Source organism: Heteronotia binoei, chromosome 3 (genome assembly GCF_032191835.1).
Source record: "Heteronotia binoei isolate CCM8104 ecotype False Entrance Well chromosome 3, APGP_CSIRO_Hbin_v1, whole genome shotgun sequence".
Taxonomy (NCBI): domain Eukaryota; kingdom Metazoa; phylum Chordata; class Lepidosauria; order Squamata; family Gekkonidae; genus Heteronotia; species Heteronotia binoei.
Window position 1 is genome coordinate 172,809,649 of NC_083225.1, and position 25,561 is coordinate 172,835,209.

The following is a 25,561-nucleotide window of genomic DNA, read 5'->3' on the forward strand; positions in this document are numbered from 1 at the left end:
TTCGCCCCTGCAGGGAGTGGAGGGGCAGGGCGCAAGTCCGGCCTGCTCTCGCTCCTCCAGCGTTGCTGCTCGGGGTCCTAGAAGGACCCAGATTTGAGGCTCGCCACGCTTCTCCGTAGCTGCTCCTCCGAGATGGGCTCAGGCTACGGGGAAGAGGCGGCAGCTGCGCAGCGGCGTCGCCCGCTCCTTGGCGCCATTTCCCCCTCCCCCCACTTCCGTTTTTTTGGGGAGCGGGGGAAGAGGCTGGAAATCCTGGGGTCCCCCGCCAGGGCGGGAGGGTTGGGAAGCCTACCTCAGCATGGTGCAATGCCATAGAGTCCACCCTTTAAAGCAGCTATTTTCTACAGGGGAGCTGATCTCTACCAGCTGGAGATCAGTTGGAAAAGCAGGGGATCTCCATGCCCCACCTGGATGCTACAATACTGATGAAGAAGAAGACTGCAAATTTATACCCTGCCCTTATCTCTGAATCAGAGTCTCAGAGTGGTTTACAATCTCCTATATCTTCTCCCCCCACAACAGACACCCTGTGAGGTGGGTGGGGCTGAGAGGGCTCTCACAGCAGCTGCCCTTTCAAGAACAACTCCTGCGATAGCTATGGCTAACCCAAGGCCATTCCAACAGGTGCAAGTGGAGGAGTGGGGAATCAAACCCAGTTGCCCCAGATAAGAGTCCACACACTTAACCACTACACCAAACTGGTTCTCATTATGAGGTACACCACACTAAGTCTATGCCAAAATGAAAAAAAACCCTTGTGACTTAAAAATACTATGAATCTTAATAATCTACATAAAATGTATTTACTAAAAAATTAGAAAAAATATATTCATACAAATATCAATATACAAAAATATGCAAATTCCTTGAAGGCAATGCTCCCAATGAAGCTTGAAAGTCTGTTAGAGACAATGCTCCTAATAAAGTTGATATTCCAATGTCCATACATACAGGACCACTGAATTTTCCTTCCTGTTTCAGATCTTTTGTTAGTCATGGGCTTATTGATAAAGTTCAAATAAGTCAATGAAGACATAAACTTGAAAGTACATTATCAATGGGACCGTAAGTCCCCAATGGTTTCTCCAACTGGCAAACAGGAAGGAAAATTCGGCGGTCCTGTCGTGCATTCATTGCTTTATGGGATTAACAGAATTGTGAACCTGCACTGTACGGACATCTGAACACCAACTTTATTAGGAGCATTGTCTCTAATAGCCTTTCAAGCTTCATTGGAATCACTACCTTCAATGCATCTGCATATTCTTGTATATGGATATTCGTACAAATACATTTTCTAATTGTTTTGGTAGGTTATTAGGATTCATAGTGATTTTAAGTCTGACCTATTTCCCATTCACTGACCTATTTCGCACTCAGCTTACCCCGCTGTCACGTTCCTCTTCTCTGCGCAGCATCCGTCGGATTTACCACTATCTCCCACTGCCAGAGTTGAGGAAGTGTAGTGGCTTTCACGCAGTGAATAGAAACAGGTTTTTAGTGGTTTCCGTTCGCTGTGCGAAAGCTGCAACGTTTCCTGTAACTCCGGCGCAGATAGTGGGAAATCCTATGGACGCTGCGCAGAGAAGAGCAACGTGACAGCAGAGTAAGCTGAATGCAAAATCGGTCACCTTGTTTCTGTCTCGTTGCTCCTTTTCCCTGTGGGGCTGCTGCTGAATTTCTCACAAGCTGTCCCAAACAGGCGAGTTGCCCTGCCCCTTTTCAAGTTCCCTCTGCAGCAGACAGAAACCGGTTTTCAGAGGATCCTGCCTGCTGCAGAGAGAACTTGAAGAGAGGCAGAGCAACTCACTGGTCCGGGGCAGTTTGTGCAAAATCCAGCAGCAGCCTCGCAGAGAAGAGGAGAGTGAGAGTGGCCTAAGTTTAGTGGGAAATTGGTCTCAAGTTTTTTTTTCATATTGGCATACCCACCTGGAGGCTTGCAACCCTATTTTGTTCAGCTTCGTGACCAAAAATGGATGTGTGTGACAGCTGAAAGGCAAGGTCGGATGGCCACACCAGGGCTCTGGAGACCCCACTTCAGTGGGGAAGCTGTAACACACTTTTGCTGTTTGCTGCTTTTCTACTAGGTGTACTAGTCTAATCCCCTGCAATTAGAGAGAAACATAGTATGTCTGCAAGCTGCATTCCCTGCCATGTAATATCTCTTTCCAGGATTTTTTTTGTAGCAGGAACTCCTTTCCATATTAGGCCACACACCCCTGATGTAGCCAATCTTCCAAGAACTTACAGGGCTCTCAGTACAGGACCTACTGTAAGCTCCGGGAAGATTGGCTACATCAGGGGTGTGTGGCCTAATATGCAAAGGAGTTCCTGTTACAAAAAAAAAGCCCTGTCTCTTTCCTACCTCCAGGAGTCCTGTAGTTTCAGCCATGAGTGCATAAGACATAAGCAACTTAGGCCTGCAGTCTGAATATTACTCCTGTCAGGATACCAAAAATTTGGGCTGGTTAGAAGGACAGACATTGCTTTTTTCTCAAACCATATGGTTTGTTCCATTTTGTGCATAAGTATAAAGATAAATATTGAAACTTTGAGATAATGTACTTTTATTGAATACCAGTGCCAGGAGTAGGGTTGCCAATCCCCAGGTAGGGGCAGGGGATCCCCCGGTTTGGAGGCCCTCCCCCCGCTTCAGGGTCGTCAGAAACTGGGGGGAGGGGAGGGAAATGCCTGCTGGGAACTGTTATTCTCTATGGAGATTTATTCCCATAGAAAATAATGGAGAACTGATCTGTGGGTATCCAAGGCTCTGGGGGGGCTGTTTTTTGAGGTAGAGGCACCAAATTTTCAGTACAGCATCTAGTGCCTCTCCCCAAAATATCCCCCAAGTTTCAAAACGATTGGACCAGGGGGGTCCAATTCTATGAGCCCCAAAAGAAGGTGCCCCTATCCTTCATTATTTCCTATGGAAGGAAGGCATTGAAAAGGTGTGCCGTCCCTTGAAATGTGATGTCCAGAACTCCCTTGGAGTTCAATTATGCTTGTCACAGCCTTGATCTCGGCTCCACCCCTAATGTCTCCTGGCTCCACCCCCAAAGTCTCCTGGCTCCACCCCCAAAGTCCCCAGATATTTCTTAAATTAGACTTGGCAACCCTAGCCAGGAGGCAACATCGAGGGAAGGCCTTGTCTTCTATATCCTGTTGCTGACATTCCACAGAACAGGCTGGCCACTGTGTGAGACAGGATACCTGTCTAGATGGACCACTGATCTGATCCAGCAGGGTTTTTCTTATGTTCTTAAAGATGCCATGAATTTTGCTGCAAATATGCTTGACAGGAAAATGCATTGTACTCGTCTGTGATATTCAGATGTGAGCCAATCACTGTGGTTGTTTAGTTTGGCAGCAGCCAATTCAAATGCTTGCTGGACAGGTTGCATCAGATTTTTTTTTTTAAACTTCACATGCGCAGGAATGCTACAGTTTCAAACAGATTGGCTGCCATGAATGTTACTAAGACGACTACTGAATATCAGGATTTAAAAAAAAACCCACTGGATTTTTTAATGACGGATTCATTTTTATTTTACTTGACAATTTGATTCTTTAAACAACTCCTTGCCCATCAGAGTAGCACCACAAGAAAAGACAGAGAGTAGAACCTATGAGAGGATACACATGCGCAAAAAGCTGATTGCACTGTGAAATTCGGAAGGAATACGTTGAAGCAACTAGCTGAACAGCCATAAACAGGTTGATGAACAGACAAACAGTACATCAAGAAAATCCCAAGTGGTGAAGAGGATGTGAATGGAAGTAGCAGGTGTTTGAACATCCCAAGAACAGATGTTTTCTTCTCCAAGGAAATCGGGACAGAATTCTATCATTCTTAATTACCATAGCATGCTCAAATCATAGTGGTGTCATTTAGAAACCTAATAAAAACCACTGCAGAAGCCATCCTAAACAGGTCTGCAGAGAAGTAAATTCCATGTAATTCAATGAGGCTTAACATTGCTACTTGACACTGAGAGTGATTAAAATGTGGAATTTGCTACAAGAGGATGTAGTGAGGGCCGCAGGATAAAGCTTTAAAAGGGATTAGATAGATTCATGAAGGACAAGTCTATCAATGGCTACTAGTTATGGTGGCTGAGGAGAACCTCCACATTCAGAAGCCCTGATCCTCTGAATCCCAGAGCCAGGAAGCAACATTAGGAGAAGGTCTTGTCCTTTATGCCCTGTTGTTGATCATCCAGAGGAACTGGTTAGTCACTGTGTAAGACAGGATACTGGAGTAGATGGCCTGATGCATTGGTCTGAGCCAACAGGGCTTTTCTTGTGTTCTTAACATTGCTTGCAATAATTTTTCCGTTTCCCAGCTAGGTGTTCTTTGATAACCCCAATGTGCTAACATTTCAAGTAGGAAGACGAAGATAACCAGGCTTGAAGATAAAGGAACAAGCAGAAAGGTTTCCTATCGAGTACTCAGTTCTGGAATAAGCTGCACATGAAACTCCTTTGTGAGATGTTTCCGAGAAAGTGTCTAGCAATCGTCAGTCAGTCGTACAAACTTGTGCCTTAGGGTAGGGATTTCTGTCAGCCCTGCCCTAGACCAAAAGACAATACATCAAAAAGCTTGTTTGGTGCCTTTCCAATCATTCAGTATTAGAATGCCGTTTTAACATGGCATTTGTATCCCATTTCAGGACTGTGATGTACGATTTGCACGCGTGATTTATTCTCGTCATACAAGATGATAAATTTGCATGCTAGGATCTGTTAATCTGTACTTATTCATGCCGTATAGAACAAATAAAAAAGCAAATTTGTTTCCCGGAAGCTTTTTAAATTTTAAGCATAACTGAAAGCACGAATGTCAACTGTGCATGGGCGCTGGGTGAAAGTAATAAATTCCTGCAGGTAACAGGCTTAGAATACTCACTTTGAGTTTAGAATACCCCAGCACGGCTGGGTGGTTAAGAATGGTGGACATTAATCTGGAGAACTGTGTTTGATTCGCTACTCCTCCACATGAAGCCTGCTGGGTGACCTTGGGCCAGTTAAAATTCTCTTAGAATGCTCTCAACCCCACCTACCTCACAAGGTACCTGCTGTGGGGAGAGGAAGAGGAGGAGATTGTAAGCCATTTGGGACTCCTTAAGGTAGAGAAAAGCAGGGTATAAAATCCCATTCTTCTTCTTCCATTATTTATTCCACCTGCTGTGAGGATAGTTGATTAGACAGCACAAGATGCCTCCAACCTAAGCCTGGAACTCTGAAGCTCAGCATGCCAGATGATCACCTGAGTTACATGGCCAAAAATCTCAGCCTGGTGTTTTGTGATCCACTGGATCCTCATGCTGTATTTCCTAAAACTGAATGGTGGATTTAATAATGTGCCTTTGCGGTCGACTGCACAGAAGAAACCTACACATTTTGTGGACCTCTTTCCCCTGTAAAACTTGCATAGGAAGATGCTTGTGGCCTCTGCCGAGCTGGCCTAGCGGCACTACGGAAGACAAGTGAGGCCGTGGGGTGGAGTGTGTGGCTCTCCAGGTCACAGGGAAGGAGCGGCGGTGGTGCCGGTCCGGGTCGGGCTGTGCTGAGGAGGACGGACGAGCCCAGGGAAAAGTGGAGCGACCCAAGTCTCAAACGAGGAACGGAGCCAGCAGCAACTGCTGTTACAGTGGAAAACTCGTTCGGACAAGGAAAACTTGCCATCCCTCCTAGCTGACCTTCGCTCTGATGAGGAGAACTCACCGACTCTCCCAGCCGCAAGCCCCACTGCAAGTTCTACACAGCAGCAGTTTGGCCTACGTCCTCGCCCGGCACTACTTAGCTGTGAGCACCATCTTAGTGGCAGTATCAGCCAGTCATTCAACCTACTGCTCCTGCCTGCTTAGTCATGAATTCAAGCTTGGTGGTAGTCGGGATTGTCGCGATCTTCAACTAGCGATTTCCTGGACTACCCTGGACGACTGTTCCCTGGACGACTGCTCATCCGCAGAAATTATATCTGGCGACCTCTGGACTACCCCCCTAGCTGCTGCTGTCAATACTAACACTGCTACTCAGCTGCAACTTCCAACGAAGCAGCTGCTTGGATTGTGCTCAGCTCGGTAATATTGCATTTAGTCCTCCGCTGAAGAATTTTTGACAGCCAGGAGACACAGGGAGGGTCTCTAACCCCCTCTGTGCCTGCTGATTAGTGGAGACTTATAGGACATAAGAGGTTCCTGCACATAGACCACACTTTAAACATCTCTGCTTTACCATCTTAGCACTTTAATTCTCAGCACTTTCATCTCAGCACTTACTACAATCTGCACTTTAGTGATTATTCACTTAATTCAAGTCTTCCATTGCTAGCTATGGGATTTAAATTTATGTTTTTGTGATTATTAGCTGCTAAATTAATTGAACCTATTGCATTAGTGGTTGATAAATTGGGAAGAGGAATTATAAACTGGGTTGGAATTTGGTTATTTGAATTAATTAGCTACTGAGAAATTTGATTGAATAACTGGCTAATTGAGTTGGGGGAGAGTATAAATTAGTGGATGGTTGGGGCTTAGAATTTAATTGGCCATCAAGGATAAATTGATTTATTTATTAGCTAATTAATTGGGCTGTAGTTGAGAGGGGTTTTAGAATTAATTAAATATTTAGGAGAAGTTAATTAGCAGGAATGGTAGGCTGATTGGGGTGGCTGTATTTTAGCTAGCAAAGGAAGGGAGAGAAGAAATTAGAAACTAGAATAATACAGGATTGTAAGCAGGGCATCCCATTTATATATTATTCTGAGGCTACTGCGGAGATCAGTGGGGGGATGACCGGCCTGGGGATTCCAGTACTTCTGGGGAGGTGAAGGTATGACGGTGGGAACAGACATTGTTATAAGGGAAGGAGATGGAGACATGGAGGTGCTCGGTCGCCTTCCAGTCTGTGTCCCATCCTGATGGTGGCAGGTGGTGGGATCAGGTTGAATTACTCGTCTCTGTCATTGGTGTTATGCAATGCCAGGTTCATAAATAATAAGACCTCAGTCCTCTGAGAGTTTCTACTCGAGCAGGACATGGACCTGGCTTGCGTGACTGAGACCTGGGTGTGAGACGGAGAGACTGTAGCTCTCTCCCAAATGGCTCCCCCGGGATACTCAGTCTTTCACCAATCACGGACTAGCAGGTGGGGGAGAGGAGTGGCCCTATTCATACAAAAGGTTTACTCCTTTTGGGCGCTCCTGGCCCCAGAGATCAATGACATTGAATGTGTTGGTCTGGCGTGGGATGTGGGGGAAGGGTTGGCAATACAGCTGGTGTACCGTCTGCCTAACGCACCGGCCAGCGCCTTACCATCCCTGATGGAGGCCGTAGCAGGCTGGGCATTGGAGTACCCAAGGCTAGTGATCCTGGGCGACTTCAATGTCCATGCTGACGATGTGGCCTCCAGCCAGGCGATGGACCTAGTGTCATCCATGGCGACACTGGGACTCTCCCAACTTGTTACATCACCCACCCACCCACCAGGCGGGGCAAATTAGACTTGATCATTGTGGTGGCAGATATTATTGTGGAAGCAGTGCCATGGCTGGACCACCTTGCCCTTAGGGCTCGTATGGATGTCCCACCCCAAGCCCGTTTAGGTGGCGAGCATATTTTGGCTTGCCCGCAGAGCCTGATGAACCTAAATGGTTCCAGATGGCTCTACAGGATCCCTGGCCCCCTGGCAATTCTTTCGATGACCTGGTTGAGTCCTGGCATGTCCGGCTTTCTAGAGCCATTGATGAGATCACACCTCGGCACCCTCTGTGCCCTCATGTTAAGATGGCACCATGGTACACCCCGGAATTGTGGCAGCTGAAACAAAGGCTCAGATAGCTAGAGAGGCAATGGCAGTGTACTCGAGACGAAGAGACTAGAACATCTTATAGAGAGTTTATGAGATCCTATGAGATGGCAGTCAAAGCCACAAAGAAAACTTACTTTGCGGCCAAGATTGCGTCTGCAAATTCGTGCCTGGCACAATTGTTTAGGACAATTCAGACTCTTACAACGCTGCTGCATGGTACGCCAAATGCTAGAGAATTAGAGATAGGTTGTGAGGCTTTTGTGGAATTTTTTGCAGATAAAAACTCGTCTCTCCGTTGCGACCTCCCCGCCACATTGGAAACAATATGTGAACTCAAGTCCCCATGCCTGTCTTCTGGACTAGCTCTGGATTGCTTCAACGTGTTCAGTCTGGAGGAAATTGACAGAATCCTCTCCACTGTATGCCCAATGACTTGTGATCTGGACCCTTGCCCTTCCTGGCTAATTAAAGCTTGCCAGAGGGAGCTTAGATGTCCTATACAGGACATCGTAAATAGATCCCTCTTGGTCGCCCTGATGGATGACCTCCAGCGGCATCTGGATCGAGGAGGCTCGGCAGTGCTGATGTTGTTAGACCAATTTGGCTGCGTTCAATACGGTCGACCATCGGTTACTGACCTGCCGCCTCGCCGACGCGGGGATTCAGGGGTTGGCCTTGAAATGGCTTTCCTCTTTCCTTGATGGTTGGGGACAAAGGGTGGCGATTGAGCAAGAACTGTCCCGGAGGCACCAACTTAATTGCAGGGTGCCACAGGGGGCAGTTCTCTCCCCGATGTTGTTCAACATCTACATGCACCCCCTTGCCCAGTTTGCCCGAAGGTATGGGTTGGGCTGTCACCAATATGCTGATGACACCCAACTCTATTTACTGATGGACGGCCGGCCTGACTGTGTCCCAGAAAATCTAGATCTGGTGCTGCAGGCTGTGGTGTGGTGGAAGCTGAGAATAGTCTCCACAAGATACATATGGAACAGCTTCCTTGGAGGTTTTTAAACAGAGGCTAGATGGCCATCTGACAGCAATGAAGATTCTGTGAATTTAGGGGGAGGTATTTGTGAATTTCCTGCATTGTGCAGGGGAGTGGCCTAGATGACCCTGGAGGTTCCTTCCAACTCTATGATTCTATATAAATATAACATCCCAACATAACTTTCTGTTATGATATTGATTCTGCCAATATTTAACAGAAACGACAACCACGTCATTTCTGACTTTCCACTATGGAATGAAAATGTCAGTTTTTGAAGGGCAGGTCCCCTAAAACAGATGGTATAGGTGGGATACAACAGAGGTGCAAAAGTATGCTTATAATTAAATGAAAACTAAATATGGTAGTGATGTGACACATCTTATGGAAACTCCGGCCTGAGAAAAAGCTGAATTCTCAACTGGATGCAAAATTCTAGCAAACAACCTCAATTAGCAGAGAGCAACAGATGGATGAGAGTTGACAGGCCCAATGATTGATTCCTGCAACGCTCAATCAAACTCCTCCCAGGGACTATCTTGAACGTTCAAAGCCCAGCACACCTTCATCATCCAAATCTTGATTTAGGCTTCAGAATAGGATCAACAGTGCCTTGTTACTTACATGCAAATTGAAGAATCGCTTCTCTGCTCAGAATGCTGCCAAACACATTGGTAGCTAAGCACTGGTACTGTCCTGAATCCTTTGTCTCGCTGGGATTATTGATGATAATGCTTCCTTCTATCAAACTGTAGCGGTAGTCACTTTCAGTGTCAATCTCTGTTCCATTCCGGAGCCATCTTTGGAGGAAAGCAGAGAAAAAATGAGTCTGATAAGCATCCGCTTCAAGAAAAGTTAAAATGTGGAAACAAAATGTAAAACACGGGGCAGATAGACTAAGTTTTACCTGTCCATCTATCTAATTTTTAAATGAATTTATGGCTGTTTTATTCTATCTCTTTATTATAGTCACAGATACCCAATTTAATGAATGCTTTTGATGGTTTTATTTCACGTGTTGTAGCTAAATGCTTTGTATGAACTGATTAAGAGTGCTGGCCACTGACCGTAGCAATAAACTTAACTTGATAAATGTTTTAATGGTTTTAACAATGAACCTTACAGCTCTGTTGCGTGTCTTTTAAAATGTTGTGAACCACCCCATGCCCTGCATTGTGAGAGAGGAGTAAGATATAATAATAAACAGGGGTGGAATTCTAGCAGGAGCTCCTTTGCATATTAGGCCACACACCCCTGATGCAGCCAATCATCCAAGAGCTCACAAGGCTCTTTTTTGTAAGCTCTTGGAGGATTGGCTACATCAGGGTTGTGTGGCCTAAAATGCAAAGGAGTTCCTGCTAGAATTCCACCCCTGATATAAATAAATGAAAATTCACAACTAGAATTGTCAACCCTTGGCTGGCAGCAGACTTACCATGCTACCTTGGGGTAGCAGATGGTGACTGAAATGGCATCATGCAACACCATTTCCCCCTTCCCCTTTTCTCCCACTGCTCATTCAAGCAGCTTCAGGAGACTGGAAAGGAGTGTTAGAAACCCTCCTGCTGAAATTTGGTAAGTGACGTCTTTATTCATTAGTAAACAGGGATATGAGGATATCTGAGAGGGGCCATGGCTCAGTGGCAGAAGATCTGTTGGGTATGCAGAAGGTCCCCACCCAGGTTCAATCCCTGGCATCTCCAGTTAAAAAAGACCAGGCAGTAGGTCATGTGAAAGATTTCTGCCTGAGACTCTGAAGAGCTGCTGCCACTATGAGAAGACCATACCGACCTTGAGGGACCAAGGGTCTGATTCAGTATAAGAAGAAGAAGAATTGCAGATTTATATCCTGCCCTTCTCTCTGAATCAGAGACTCAGAGCGGTTTACAATCTCCTTTATCTTCTCCCCCCACAACAGACACCCTGTGAGGTGGGTGGGGCTGAGAGGGCTCTCACAGCAGCTGCCCTTTCAAGGACAACCTCTGCCAGAGCTATGGCTGACCCAAGGCCATTCCAGCAGCTGTAAGTGGAGGAGTGGGGAATCAAATCCAGGTCTCTCTGGCATGGCTAACAAGAGTCACCAAAGACCTTCCAACAAAGATTCTCCCAGGGCCCTCTTGCAATACCCAACCCAAACATTTGATTAAGAGCAATCTCATAACCCTCCAAGATAACCAGTCTGTAGAGTTTTATCTCTCAGGTCTCTTCCTCGATGACCTTGCCATATATTTCTAGTCTGATATGCTACCATCCCATTTGCTTACCTTAAACCTATTGGGAACTCAAGTGACAGTTAAGACTATGATACAGATAGATTTTGAGAATTATTATGGAATATATGCATATTCGAGTTCAGTTTTGGCCTCTGGAAACAATCTGAATAGCTTTGCCATCTGCCACACATTCCTTCCAGAAAATCCCACAAGGAATCCATTTTTAAAAACTCCTGAACCTTGAAGGATCATGTTCTCTGCATTGTCAGCCCTCCATCCCACCTCAGTCTTTCTGGTACCTCTGCTAGCCATTACATAGCTCAACTTCCTTATCTGTGATTTACATACAGAAAACCAAAAGCAGGAGATGTAAGGCAAGGTTGGCGGGGGAGCACAGAATAATGGCTCACAGCCAAAGGACTGCTCTATCAGACCCAGCAGGGGAGCTTGCCACGTGTGTTTTGGAGCCAAAGCATAGCAGGAAAAATAAAGGAAGCCAAGAGGAGAAGCACCCTGTGGGCTATGAGTTTTCATTGGGGTTATATGTGTATACTTGTGGTTTCAGGGGCCTCCGCACATCTGTCCTCAGCAACTCCTTTATCTATCATGCCCTTGTCTGCCTTGCTTGGGGAGACACCTGGTCCCTGTTCCTTCACTCTGTGTCTCCAGTGCAACCTGAAGAGAGAACCTGGCTACCTCCTCACTGGCCTGCTTCTAAGTCTCTTATGAGGCCAGTTGAGCAGGCTGTCCATGCTCAGTCAGTTCCCCCAAAATCTTGTTGGAACTAGCTGTCTCGTGCAGGCCTGTAGCTATGGGGGGGGGGCTGTAGGGGCCCTGCCTCATGACTTCATGTTGGTGCCCCAGACCTTCCCTTCCCCTGCCACTGCCATGGGGGTGAAAACTGAGAGGCTGGGGCCACCCCTCCCTTCCCCACAATTTAAATTGTATGGGGGGGAGTACCCACAAGCAGTCACTGCCCAGGTGGCGCCTGGACACCTCCCGCTTTTACAACTGATCTCCAGCTGGCAGAGATCAGCTCCCCTGCAGAAAATGGCTGCTTTGAAGGGTAGACTCTATGGCATTGTACCACACTGAGGCCCCTCCCCTCCCCAAACCCTGCCTTCTCCTGGATCCACCCCCAAGGTCTCCAGATTTTTTCCAACACAGACCTGGCAGCCCTAATGTATACCCTGATCCAACATTATGGGCAATTTCCTCTCTGATTGAGAAGAGGATAAACGGAAAGAACTATCTCTGCCTGCACTCAATATTTTGAATTCTGTATTTCCCTGCTCCCCTGTTCCTTTTGCCTCCACTGATGTAGTCTGTTTTTTTTTTAAGGGGGGGGGGGCAATTACCCTATCTTCAAAGCAACAGGCCTGAACAGCTTGTTATTTTCAAATCCCCTTTCAATTTTCCTCACATCAAATTCTGGTTTCTCTCCCAAGCTATCAGTGAGAAACTTGGTGGCTCAAGGGATCAGGGCAAATTCCTTTATGCCTAACGTGTGTTTAACCCTCAGTTGTAAGAAGGCAACGTGTCTCTCACTCCCTTCTTCCAGTTAAACAAACCCACCAGAGGCACGAATAAATACAAACTCCCAGCTGCCCAAATCCTCAGAATATGGCAGGGCATCAATCTAAGCACATAGATAACAAACCTGAGAAAAAGGAAGCTTCCCTTCTGAGCACGTTCTTTACCTGTAGGTTGGAGCTGGGTTCCCTCGAGCTTGACAGCTGAAGGAAATTTTCTTCTCATCTGAATCGGTTGGGAAGATCACATTGTCAGGCTCCTGTATAAACACCGGCCCATAATCCACACTCTCTGTGAAGAAAAGAAAGAACCATTTCCTTCAGAGGTCACTGCGTAAATCTCATACAGGTAGGATTTTGCATCACTCCCCAGTAGCCTCTGGCCTTGTTTGTGTACCAGTCTTCCTCACAGTCACAGCCAAAGCAAATGCTTACTTGCATGAGTAAATGGGTCAATCGGAGCACTACAGGTAGAACATCTTGGACTGACAACTGGCCTCGATGTATGAGCTGAGGTCTGATATATACCAACGTTAAGGGATGGTCTTCAAGGCAAATCTGGATAGGGTTGCCAAGTCCAATTCAAGAAATATCTGGGGACTTTGGGGGTGGAGCCAGGAGACATCGGGGTGGAGCCAGGAACAAGGGTGTGACAAGCATAATTGAACTCCAAGGGAGTTCTGGTCATCACATTTAAAGGGACCGCACACCTTTTTAAATGTCTTCCTTCCATAGGAAATAATGAAGAATAGGGGCACCTTCTTTTGGGGCTCATAGAATTGAAACTTGGGGGATACTTTGGGGAGAGTCACTAGATACTATACTGAAAATTTGGTGCCTCTACCTCAAAAAACAGCGCCCCCAGAGCCCCCGAAACCTCCAGATCAATTCCCCATTATACCCTATGAGAATCGATCTCCACATAGAGAATAATGAAGTGCCCAGCAGACTACCCCCCCCCCCCATTTTTGGCAACACTGAAGGGGGATTGGCCTCTCTACTCACAAGTTGCTGCCAACTTCTTCAAAGTAACACAGACACCCCTTCCCAAGAGGAAGCCTTTCAATCAGCAACTGAAGCCTCCGGAGGTAGAAACGCACATGGTCCTCTGGGGGCGGAGCTCCCCCCCTCCCTGCCGGCCAGACTCCCCGAGGAGATGCCACCCAGGAGCCGAAGAGGACGCAAAGGCTACGAGTCCCAGCATGCACCTCGCGAAGGGAGGCTGGACTGGAGCGAATAGCAGGCTGGCGGTGGGCGGGTCTTTGTGACCCGGAGGAAGGGAGAAGTCTGAAGCCTGCGAGGGAGGGAGGCAGACAGGGAAAGAGACACGGCGCTGTTTCCCCACCCCCACTTCCAGATTTTTGGAGAGCGGGGGAGGAGGTTGCTAATCCAGGGGTCCCCCAGCAGGACGGGGGGTTTGGGAAGCCTAAATCTGGAAGACCCAGGTTTGAATCCTGACTCTGCCATGAAAACTTGCTGGGGACAGTCACCCCACCCCCTCCAGCTTAACCTACCTCACAGCATTGTTGGGAGTACAAAATGGTGAAGGTGGAAATGTTGTCAGCCTTTTTAGGGAGAAAGGGTAGAAAAGTGAGATATAAAATAAATTAACTGGTTGATTTCTGGGAAATGTATCTTGTGTTAATGGAAAATATTGTGGTCCGTTCAAATATGCCGAATCTTATTTCTCCCCTTATCTCCAAGGGGCCTAATTATACATTATTGTTGTGTATTATTAATGGTGTTTCCTCCTGGCGCATTGGAGCCCTTAAGACTGACCTTGGGGACTCAGGAACAATGGGCAGTAGAATCCAAATCCCTGCTGCCCTGCTCCAATCATGGTCCCCCTGCTGGTTTGAATGATCCAATGGTGTCCTTGCGTGGGAACCCTGAAGTGTACATAATTGGCCCCATTGGCCCAGTTCTACCGTCTTAGAGTTCAGCCACTACCATGCTGTACTTAATAAAAGCTCTGATCACCGCAATCTAGTCTGTCCATGCATTGAACCCGCTATATTATAATTATGTTTCACCCAAGGATGTCTCACTATCAAGCCAAGAGATGTATTCTGGAGTTTTGCACTTCTCAGGCATGAGTGGGCCTGATTTGGATTGGGACTATAGCAGCCAGGGAGCAGAGGCTTAGACCTTCCTTGTACTGTTTTCTTGACCTGAAATGGCCCCGATTATCTGCTGTTGGATCCACTTGGGACCCATGGGACATCTAGCCCATCAGTATGTGAGGAGCCTTCAACATAGCAAAAAGTGACTCCCAGGGAAGTTCCAGATCAGGAAACCAATCCAGAGGGAAAGGACAAAGACCTGTCTCCTACAGCATCAATCCAGATGGAGTTTGTTCCAGTGTGAGAAGTGCAGCGCTTCAAAACATGCGTCTCAGCCTGACACCAGAGATTTTCCTGAGAGAAACATAATGGGCTCTTCCACATTCTCATTTTCCTCAGGACAGGCAAATTAACCAAAATCAACTCCAATTTTGTGTGCCTTACAGCTTTAAAGCTTCGTATGTCCTAAACTCCTGAACTTTGCCTGAATTATGCTAATGTCATAAATGTTGCTAGCATCATTAGGAAATGATATGTTACGAATGTATGTGCGTACTTCAGAAAGATCTAGTACTCAAAACTAGTGCCTGGTGATATCTGCTCTGAACCCAGCCTCAGAGATAAGATAGGAGGTTAGAAGACGAAGACATAAATCACAAACAGTTGCTTACTGAGTAAAGGCCTGTTATCTTTAGGGTTTAGGGTGCTTTTGGCTGACAACAGACAGCTGGTTTTGGGTGGTTTCAAGCCACCCTGAAATTAGATGGCCGGAAATAGAGCGCCCCAGATGGCGCTTGGGAAAGGGGCAGACTGTGGGTGCCCAGAAAGCATCTGGATTGCTCATGTGTCCATCTGTGGCTCCCCAGGTAGGGAGTCTTCCAGACGGCTGGGGAGGCACCTTGGAGGCGCCCCAGCAAAAGGGCACCACTTTCAAAGTGGTGCCTTTTCAAGCCAGCTTCCGGCAAGCCGGGGGCGACTCGAAGGTGGTACGGGAGGCAGATGTGCATGTGTAGAGGCGCTTTTTTGGTCCACCTGCCTCCCGTCCCCAGGGCTTTAAATGCCTTCTGTTCTCACCCCCTTGTAACCAAGAGCTGAAATGTGCATTAAAAAAATATAACAGGCAGGCCTTTTTTGGTTTTTTTTTTTTTAAAGCAGGAATGCGCTGGAACACATTCCTGATATGCAAATGAGCTCCTGCTGGGCTTTTGTACAAAAAAAGCCCTGCGTGAAACAATGTTGATGTCAGGGGGTGTGGCCTAATATGCAAATGAGTTCTTGCTGGGCATTTTCTACACAAAAAAGCCCTGATAATTGGTAAGCTTAGCAAACAATAATGAAAATGTAGTGAATAGGTCACAGGGTAATTGGAGCTCAAAGATTTTACTATATAATGCATGGTGTGTCTGTTAGAACTTTGGAGAACTTATTTCCAGTATCTGGATAGGTTCTCTCTCTGTAGTTCAAACTACTTAATAAATTCCTTTCTGTTGAAGCCCTCTATCTCTATTGAACCCCTTGTGGGGACCCTCAAAATTTTCCTGTCATGCCTGACCTGGATAGCCCAGGCAAGCAAGCCTGATCTTGTCAGATCCCAGAAGCTAAGCCAGGCTGACCCTGGCAAATACTTGGAGGGGAGACCTCCAAGGAATATCAAGGCTGGAACACAGAGGCAGGAAATAGTAAGCCACCTACCTGTTTATTGATTTGCCTAATAGTGTTGTCATTGCTGATGAGTAATCAGTTATGCAGTATATATTCATATATTCATAACTACATTGTTTTATGAAACAAAGTTGAAGTCAGGTCGCACCTTTAAGATCAACAAAGTTTTATTCAGAATGCAAGCTTTCATGTACTAGAAGCACACATCTGATGAAGTGTGCTTCTACCACACGAAAGCTTACAGTCTGAATAAAACTTTGTCGACCTTAAAGGTGCAACTTGACTCCCACTTTGTTCTGTTGCTTCAGACCGACACGGCTGCCCACTTGGATCTATCTACATTGTTTTATGTGTTCATACATGTACCTACACCCATATATTTATGATTGTATTAACCCATATATTGCAAAATCAGTATTGATTAACCCTCAAATATATTCGCAGTATTCTTTTAAAGTTCTAAGTAGAATACCATCTTGGGGAGGGACGATGGCTCAGTGGCAGAGCATCTGCTTGGCAAGCAGAAGGTCCCAGGTTCAATCCCTGGCATCTCCAACTAAAAGGGTCCAGGCAAATAGGCGTGAAAAACCTCAGCTTGAGACCCTGGAGAGCCACTGCCAGTCTGAATAGACAATACTGACTTTGATGGACCCAGGGTCTGATTGAGTATAAGGCAGCTTCATATGTTGTTCATATGTACCATTGATAACAAAGGAGGCCACACTGGAGGGTACGAGAATGTGGGAAGCAGGGACCTAATCTCATCTCCCTGGTAATGGAAGACAGGTACCAATGAAGATGCTTGTAAACTGGAATGTAACCTTAGGGATTGTACTAACCCAGGGGTGTCAAACTCATTTGTTATGAGTGCCGAATCTGACATAAATGAGACCTTGTTGGGCCGGGCCATGTTGGGTGAGGCTGAGCCATGCTGGGCCGGGCCATGTGAGTACCTGTTTAAGATTAGGTAGCATAGATGTCCATTTTATAAAGAACACAGACAAATACAAATATATATATTTTTAAAAAAACTTAAACATGCCTAAAACGTTAGCACTCATGGGTTTTAACAATACTTTCTTTGTATTTCTCCCATGGGATCCAGGGAACTGGGCAAAGGAAGTTCTGGCTCTTTCCTTCCTTCCCCAGGGGACTGGAGAGGGGAGGCCTGGCTCGGTAACTCTGCTGTGGAATTGAGAGAGCCTGGCAAAACAAGCTATCCCGCCCCCCTTTCCTCCCCAAGACAGAAGCCTCAGCCAATGGAGAAAATAGAGGTTTTGCACTGTAGCTCCTGTGCAATTGAGCAAGCCTGGCAAAGCAAGCTGTGATGCAGAAGGAAGCAAGACATAGGGAGAAGGAAGTAGATTACAGCCAGTTGCTCGGGGGCCTGATAGGAGCCCTTTGGGGGCATGATTCGGCCCCCGAACTGCATGTTTGACACCCCTGTACTAACCCAGATAGATGATAGATAGATAGATAGATAGATAGATAGATAGATAGATAGATAGATAGATAGATAGATAGATAGATAGATAGATAGATAGATAGATAGATAGATAGATAGATAGATCTAACACCATTGGCTGGGAACTAATTCAAAGACTTTGGAGTGGGAGATGTTTAGGCAGGAAGAGTGACAGGCTGTTAACCTATAACCTACATTTGGACTGTACGTTTTATTTTAGGACAGTCTGGCAAGTACAGTAGCCTGGAAACTGCTGGTTGATGAAATACCAGCTATCACTAGAGTGACAGCTAGGTTTTGGGCCCAAGTGATCAAACGGAAGAATAGTTTTAAATCATAGGAGCTTTCTCTTTTGGTGGCGACTTTGTGGAGCTATCACAAATAACTACTGCTATGTACTAAAATTATTATCTACATTTTAATGTTGTTGGATTATATGGACATGTATTTTGGTAGCATACCTTTGATAGTACTCTATCAGTACTTTTTTTTTATTACTGATAGATTTATGCTTTTTACCTGGTCTATGACTGTTATAATAAACACTGCACAGTAGCCTTGCATACACATGCTACAAATGTTTGCGATATGTTTCTTCATTAAAGGATCTTCTGCAATTACTCAAGAAGTCTTATGGTAGATTCTGGGCAAAAAATCCATGAATGAAGCTTTCCCCATTGCTCTGTCCTATGCTGGGAAAAGTTCTCCTGGGCCATTCTGTTTGTCACATACCTGCAACGGGGAAGGATGAGGGGGAGAGGACAGGCAAGTGTAACTTCACAGGAACACGAAGTTCTTTATACTTTGAATAATCACAGCCCAGCTCCACGTAAACAACGGAATAATTTGCTTCGTATCTTTTGGCTTCTAATTCCCGTGACATGAATGTTCTTAAGCAAGCCAACAATTTCATCTGCTGATTTGGAGGATTTCCACATGCACAAAAATACCCCAGTGCGTAGGAGCTTGCGCGACTGGGCTCCTCCGCTTCTCAGCAGACATAATGATTCAGATCAATCCTTGTCAATTTGGGTCCTCACAGGAGCATGAAGGGATTCCTAGCAAATTACAGCTATGAATATCAGCAATCTATCTGTGGGAGGGTTGTGGCAAGACATCTGCAGATATTTATTCTTCCTTACATTCAAAAGAGCGTCTTCAAAAAATCGGAAAAAAGTTTATAGTAGTTTATTAAAAACAGCAAATTTCTAAAAACCCATTTGGGAATTGTAAAGCAGGCTATGAGAAAAGGCAGCAGTGATATCATGCTGCCGTATCAACTGTGTCATCTGAATACAACAAACAGTGGCTTCAACATGACCAGTTGTATTACCCTCTAAAGCTTTTGCCAAGAAAACTTTGTTGGACTCTAAGGTACTACTGGACTTGAAACTCGCTGTTGTGCTGCAGACCAACATGGCTAGTTTGGTGTAGTGGTTTGGTGTAGTGGTGTAGTGGTTAAGTGTGTGGACTCTTATCTGGGAGAACCGGGTTTGATTCCCCACTCCTCCACTTGCACCTGCTGGCATGGCCTTGGGTCAGCCATAGCTCTGGCAGAGGTTGTCCTTGAAAGGGCAGCTGCTGTGAGAGCCCTCTCCAGCCCCACCCACCTCACAGGGTGTTTGTTGTGGGGGAGGAAGGTAAAGGAGATTGTGAGCTGCTCTGAGACTCTTTGGAGTGGAGGGCGGGATATAAATCCAATATCTTCTTCTTCTTCTTCTTCTTCTTCTTCTTCTTCTTCTTCTTCTTCTTCTTCTTCTTCTTCTTCTTCTTCTAATACTCTTTACAGGTCCATCCCAGGTCACATGAGCACATGAAGCTGACAGATACTGAATCAGATCCTTGGTCCATCAAGATCACTATTGTTTATTCAAATTGGCAGCCACTGCAGCCCTGTAGCCAGAAAATGTTACTTTAGGGAGCTATGGAATTTGCAGGGGGCAGCACTGAAACTTCTTCCCATGCTTATGGATGAGCCTTGCAAGGCAAAGTCGGTTCATGCCCCTTTCTCACCACTAACTTCAATGGGGAAACTGGCTGCATGGGCAGTCTGTCCACCCCCCCCCCCCCAACAAGTACCATCAGAAGATACTAGTATTTGTGCCAGAATCCAACTAAACTCTTTGGAGTCTGTACATTATTTTAAGCAGGGCTTTTTTTGAGCAGGAACGCACAGGAATGCAGTTTCGGCTGGCTTGGCATCAGGGAGTGTGGCCTAATATGCAAATGAGTTCTGCTGGGCTTTTCCCACCAAAAAACATTTTTAAAGCAATGGTGATGTCAGAGGGTGTGGCTTAATATGCAAATAAGTTTCTGCTGGGTTTTTACTACAAAAAAGCCCTGATTTTAATGATCACATGTCTTTTTTTACTGTCAGCATAGGATCAGTTTCTGGAACTCTTTCAGCTGTACAACAAAAGAGCTGCATTAATTACAGTGCCATCGTAGCAGAGTTACACTGATGTCCATTGATGCTGAGAAAGGCTACCTCTTTGCCACAGTGGGAGCAAAAACAGGGGAGGCGCAGAGCCAGGCTTCTACTTGTACCTGGAAATGACATCATGACGCTCTAGGAATTCCCCTATCTCTGTGGTAAAAAACAGAGAATTCTAGAAATTCCCAGAGCTCTGTGATCATTTGTGGGGACAATTGTTGTTAACCGGCCTGAGCCCACCATGGGATAGTGTGGGATATAAGCGCAATGAATAAATAAATAATAGATAAAATTGGAAGTGACATTACAATAAATCTGTGCTGATGAAAGTGGTTTCTGTCACTGGAACAAGACTTCCTGTTTTCTCCCACTCACCTGCTGCCTCAAAAGACTCCTCAAAGGTTGCTTCTTGGGGACAGAGAACCCCAGGAACAGCATGAGAAGAGACTCTGAAGTCCACAGCAGGAAAGAAGAACTGGTGAAAATTGTTAGCAGAAAACTTTTTTGGGGGGGAAATCCAACCCTTTTTCAGGGGTGTCAAACTCATTTGTTATGAGGGCCGGATCTGACATAAATGAGACCTTGTCGGGTTGGGCCATATCAGGCTGGGCCATGTGTGTACCTATTTAAGGTTAGGTAGCAGAGATATAAACTTTATAAAGAACATAGACAAACACAATTAATTTTTTTAAAACAGCCTTAAAATACAACATCCTCAAAACATTAATGCTGGTTGGTCTTAAAGGTGCTTTCTTTGTATTTCTCCCAAAGGGTCTAGGAAACTGAGCAAAGGAAGCTCTGGTTCTTTCCTTCCTTCCCCAGGGGACCAGGAGAGGAGGAGCCTGAGCCAATAGATGGAAGAGAGGCTTGGCTCAGTAGCTCTGCTGAGCAATTGAGAGAGCCCGGCAAAGCAAGCTCTCCCTTCCCCCTTCCTCCCCAAGGGAGGAGCCTCATCCGCTGGAGAAAATAGAAATTTTGCTCTGTAGCTCCGGTGCGACTAAGCAAGCCTTGCAAAGCAAGTTTTTATGCAGAAGGAAGCAAGAGGGAGGAAGAAAGAAGGAGATGACAGCCAGTTGCTCAGGGACCTGATAGAAGCCCTCTGGGGGGTCTAATTTGGCCACTTGGGCTGCATGTTTGACACCCCTGCTTTATATAGTTTCAAGTGTGTAGCCATGTTGGTCTCCAGTAGAAGAGCAAGATTCAAGCAGTGTACCTCTGTGACCCAGCTCCCTTCGTTGCATCACCTTTCCCATCTTTTGATTGGGATATAGGGGCTCAGGGGTCTCCATTCCTACTTGCATCTGATGAAGGGAGTTTTGGCTCTTCAAAAGAACATAAGAGAAGCTGTTATATATTGTTCATAGTTCTGGAACGAAGCATGCTTCTGCCCTCCAGGATACTAATGCCTATACTCTGATTGGCCGTTCTTTGAGAATCGGCTAATCAAGGCCTCAGACATGTATCCACAGTATGCAAAACATAGGATCCTGGAGAGACCAATAAGGTTGTTTCCTGCTGACTACACGAGCGTGTTTATGTGTGTTCCCACGGTATATATTCCCTGCCTGTCTGTATGTTTCCTCAGTCTGATTAAAATAAAATAGAGTTGTATCGCACCTACGGCTGAACTCACTATTTAACAGAAGCCATGTTGGATCAGGCCAATGGCCCATCCAGTCCAACACACAATGTCCAAAAAAAAGCTTATACTCTGGTGATCTTGTTGGTCTTTAAGGTGCTCCTGACTTGATATGTACAGTATGTGTATTTAACTGTAATTTATAAATTGTATTGAAATTTTATTGTGTTGTATGCCACCCTGTTTTTCAGGGAAGAGTGGCCTAAAAGTCAAAATAAATATGTACCATGTGCTACATTTGTAATGTGTGCAATGCTGAACTAGTGAATAATGTTGAACATGCATACTTTTAATGGGAAAATGAGCCTGAGGAAATAGAAAATTATGCGAAAATCTCACAAGGTCAGTTGGCAGAGGGGAGAAGCAAAACTGATCTGGGAGGATTTTCCAGGCCATGACGGCAAAGATGAAAAATTGAGAAGCATCCATGTACTCTCTCATTCGCTCAGATATATGAGAACACAAAATGAGAAGAGATTTTAATAGGATTTAAAGAGTCATGACAAAGATGTCGATGCATAATAAATCAAAGTCTTTACTTAACAAAGACACATCAATCGAGGAACAAAGACAGACAGGCAGATGTCATTGTTCACTTCTGTAATTTCCCACAGGCACTTTTTTTTTTGTTTTATTCTTCATAGGGACATTTATTAAAACAGATCACTCTTCTGAGCCTACCTGCGACTGTCACAATTAATGGTATGTTTATGTGGCGCAGAGAGACTCTCAAGGACTGCCCATGATCAAGGGGAGGGGACATGCAAATTAGTCTAGCCCTCTGCACTCGATCTCTCTCCATGTTGAGTGAATGAGCAAAAAGTACAGTTGCCAACTTTGGCTTGGGAAATGCCTGGAGATCTGGGAGCAGTATGTGGGAAGGGACTTCCATTCGCCAAGAATCTATGGTATGTCACATTGCTTGCACTCTGGGGATCCATTTTTCCCCCAGGGGAATTGGTCTCTGTTGTCTGGAGATCAGTCGTAATTCTCTGAAAACACCAGCCCTTGCCTGGAGGTTGGCTGCTCCAGGGCTTTTTTTTTTTTTGTAGCAGGAACTCCTTTGCATATTAGGCCACAACCCCTGATGTAGCCAATCCTCTTGGAGCTTACGATAGGTCCTGTAATAAAAGCCCTGTAAGCTCTTAGAGCAGAGGTGGCCAATGGTAGCTCTCCAGATGTTTTTTGCCGACAACTCCCATCAGCCCCAGCCATTGGCCATGCTGGCTGGGGCTGATGGGAGTTGTAGGCAAAAAAAACATCTGGAGAGCTACCATTGGCCACCCCTGTCTTAGAGGATTGGCTGCATCAGGGGTGTTTGGCCTAATGTGCAAAGGAGTTCCTGCTACAAAAAAAAGCCCTGGGCAGCTCTAATAGGGAGCAGGGAACATGAATGTGTCTTGCCCCTGCCTCCGTGTGGTCAATGGGCCATCTGTAAAATGTGAACTTGAGGAGGAAGTATTTGTGTGTAAACTCATCCCTTGTGATTGGAGATGCTGCTTCCCAGACATGTGACTGACTCAAGGTCACATCAGCAGGTGCATGTGGGGGAGTGGGGAATCAAACCTGGTTCCCCCAGATAAGAGTCCGCACACTTAACCACTACGCCAAACTGACTCTCATGGGGAGGCCCGTGGGTGGTGATCACATGGAGACAAGGGTATCTTCCTTATTAACAAAATCTTTAACTATGACCGAAGAGACAGAGAAGAGGACCCAGGCAGTTTAACAATAACAGATTTATTATTAGTGCCCAAACAATTGTGGGTAGTAAAACATTTAGTGCAACAATGAAATAAAAAACAGTAAAGGCTGGTGTAAACAAACAAAAGCCCTGACACATCTGACTAGATATTCCCTTTCTATAACATTCCTCTGTCTTCAGCCTCTTCAGAACCTTTCTCCCTACAGCCTTTTTCCTGAGAGAGCACCCTTCCTCTCCAGCCAGGCCTTTTATGCTTTCCCAGGTCCCACAACCTCTGGTGAAAGCCAGTTTGATGTAGTGATTAAGTGTGCAGACTCTTATCTGGGAGAACCGGGTTTGATTCCCCACGCCTCCACCTGAAGCAGCTGGAATGGCCTTGAGTTAGCCATAGCTCTCATAGGAGTTGTCCTTGAAAGGGCAGCTGCTGGGAGAGCTCTCTCAGCCCCACCCACCTCGCAGGGTGTGTGTTGTGGGGAAAGGAGATAAAGGAGATTGTAAGCTGCTCTGAGACTCTGATTCAGAGAGAAGGGCAGGGTATAAATCTGCAATTCTTCATCTTCTTCTGGGCAAGTTTTCCCTTCAAAAATTCTGCTACCCAATCAGAGGGACAGAAGGAATCCTAGGAGATGCAGGCCCTGTATCTACTCCTGGGCAGGCTTCTCCCTGTCCTCTAGGCCAGTGGTCCCCAACCTTTTTGGCACCAGAGACCAGCAGCGTGGGGAACCGCAGGGTGGGGGAACTGAATTTGGTCTCCCCCTCCGTGCCACGCAGCCGCCTCGCCTCCTCCTCCTGCATCATCTCCTCCTCCCTCCGTGTTCATTATGTTAAGCCAGGGGAAGCATCTTCCCGGCTCTTTAAAAGCTCGTCTCCCAACCCCCCTGTGGCAGCAGCGGTGAGCGATCTGCTAAACAAGCGGCACTGCCTTTGCCTCTGGAGGCAAGAGCAGCGTGGCTTGTTCAGTGGTCACTCGCTGCTGCTGCTGGTTTCTCCTGCCGATCAGCTGCTGCTGTGGGAAGGGAGGTGAGCTTTTAAAGAGCTGGGAAGGTGCTTTCCCCGGCTTAACATAACAAACACAGAGGGGGGAGGAGGTGACACAGGAGGAGAAGGAGGTGGCGGGGGGTGGGGGAGGCTGTGGGGCACCGTGGGGGGCAGCTTAGCTGGCGGCCCAGTTGCTGATGGGCCACGGACTGGTATCAGTCTGGGGCCCGGTGATTGGAGACCGCTGCTCTAGGCCTCAGATCATAACAGGAAGTGAGGCTTCTCAAAGCTTTTGTATTAGGGTTGCCATCCCCACCAGCTGCCAGCAGGAACGCTCTAGCAATTTGGGAGAAAACTGTATGGTGCCATAGAGCTCCCCCCCCAATTGCTAGCATGTCTCCACATGAAACCATAGAGTTTTCCCTGAATTCCTAGAGCATTCCCATGCAACGTGCCCAACACAATATGTCACTTCTGGGTGACATCATCACACTGCTTGTTGCTGCATATAATGAGGTTCTTTGGGGGTGGGGATCCCCCTGGTGGCTTGCTCCATTCTGGTGGGTTGGGGGCTCTGAAATCGGGGGAAACTAAATAATATTAGTAGCAAATAGCCATGGATAGCTGATTCACAGATACTGTCGCACAATAAGGAGTTGTATACCCACATTAATTCTGCACAGAAGTTCTATGCTTACACTACACAGAACACAAGAGATGTATCCATGTGCAGACAGAGCAGCAGATCCATCACCTCATCAGCTTGAGATGTTTGGACTGGCCATGTACAAGAGAACCCAGCAACGTCTTGACACCTCTGTGTGTGACCTCATGTTTCTTCCCTATCAAGGAAGAGCCACTGAAGGTTTATCTGTTGTAACAGCTGCTCCATACTTACAAATTGATATATTACGCATAAGCTGATTTTTCATGTAACTGTGAACAAGCTCCTCTATCCATTCAGCTTCAAAGGGTGCACCCTTTCACAACCAGCAGTCTTCATCATTGTGGGATGACTGGCCTGCAGCTTCCCAACATTGTGTGATTGGCCTCGGCCAACATGACAACCA

The 25,561-nt window shown here is 46.2% G+C and overlaps 1 protein-coding gene across 2 annotated transcripts in view; it reads right to left on the bottom strand.

Moving 5' to 3' along the window:
- CNTN5 (contactin 5) overlaps window positions 1-25,561 on the bottom strand; it is an 897,557-nt gene that overhangs the window by 366,159 nt on the left and 505,837 nt on the right. For both annotated transcript variants that reach the window (XM_060234908.1, XM_060234909.1), the window contains 2 exons: window positions 12,714-12,837; window positions 9,425-9,600 (listed from right to left, as the gene is read on the bottom strand). In XM_060234908.1, coding sequence (XP_060090891.1) covers window positions 9,425-9,600; window positions 12,714-12,837 — 300 coding nt within the window. The remainder of the gene's footprint in view (window positions 1-9,424; window positions 9,601-12,713; window positions 12,838-25,561) is intronic.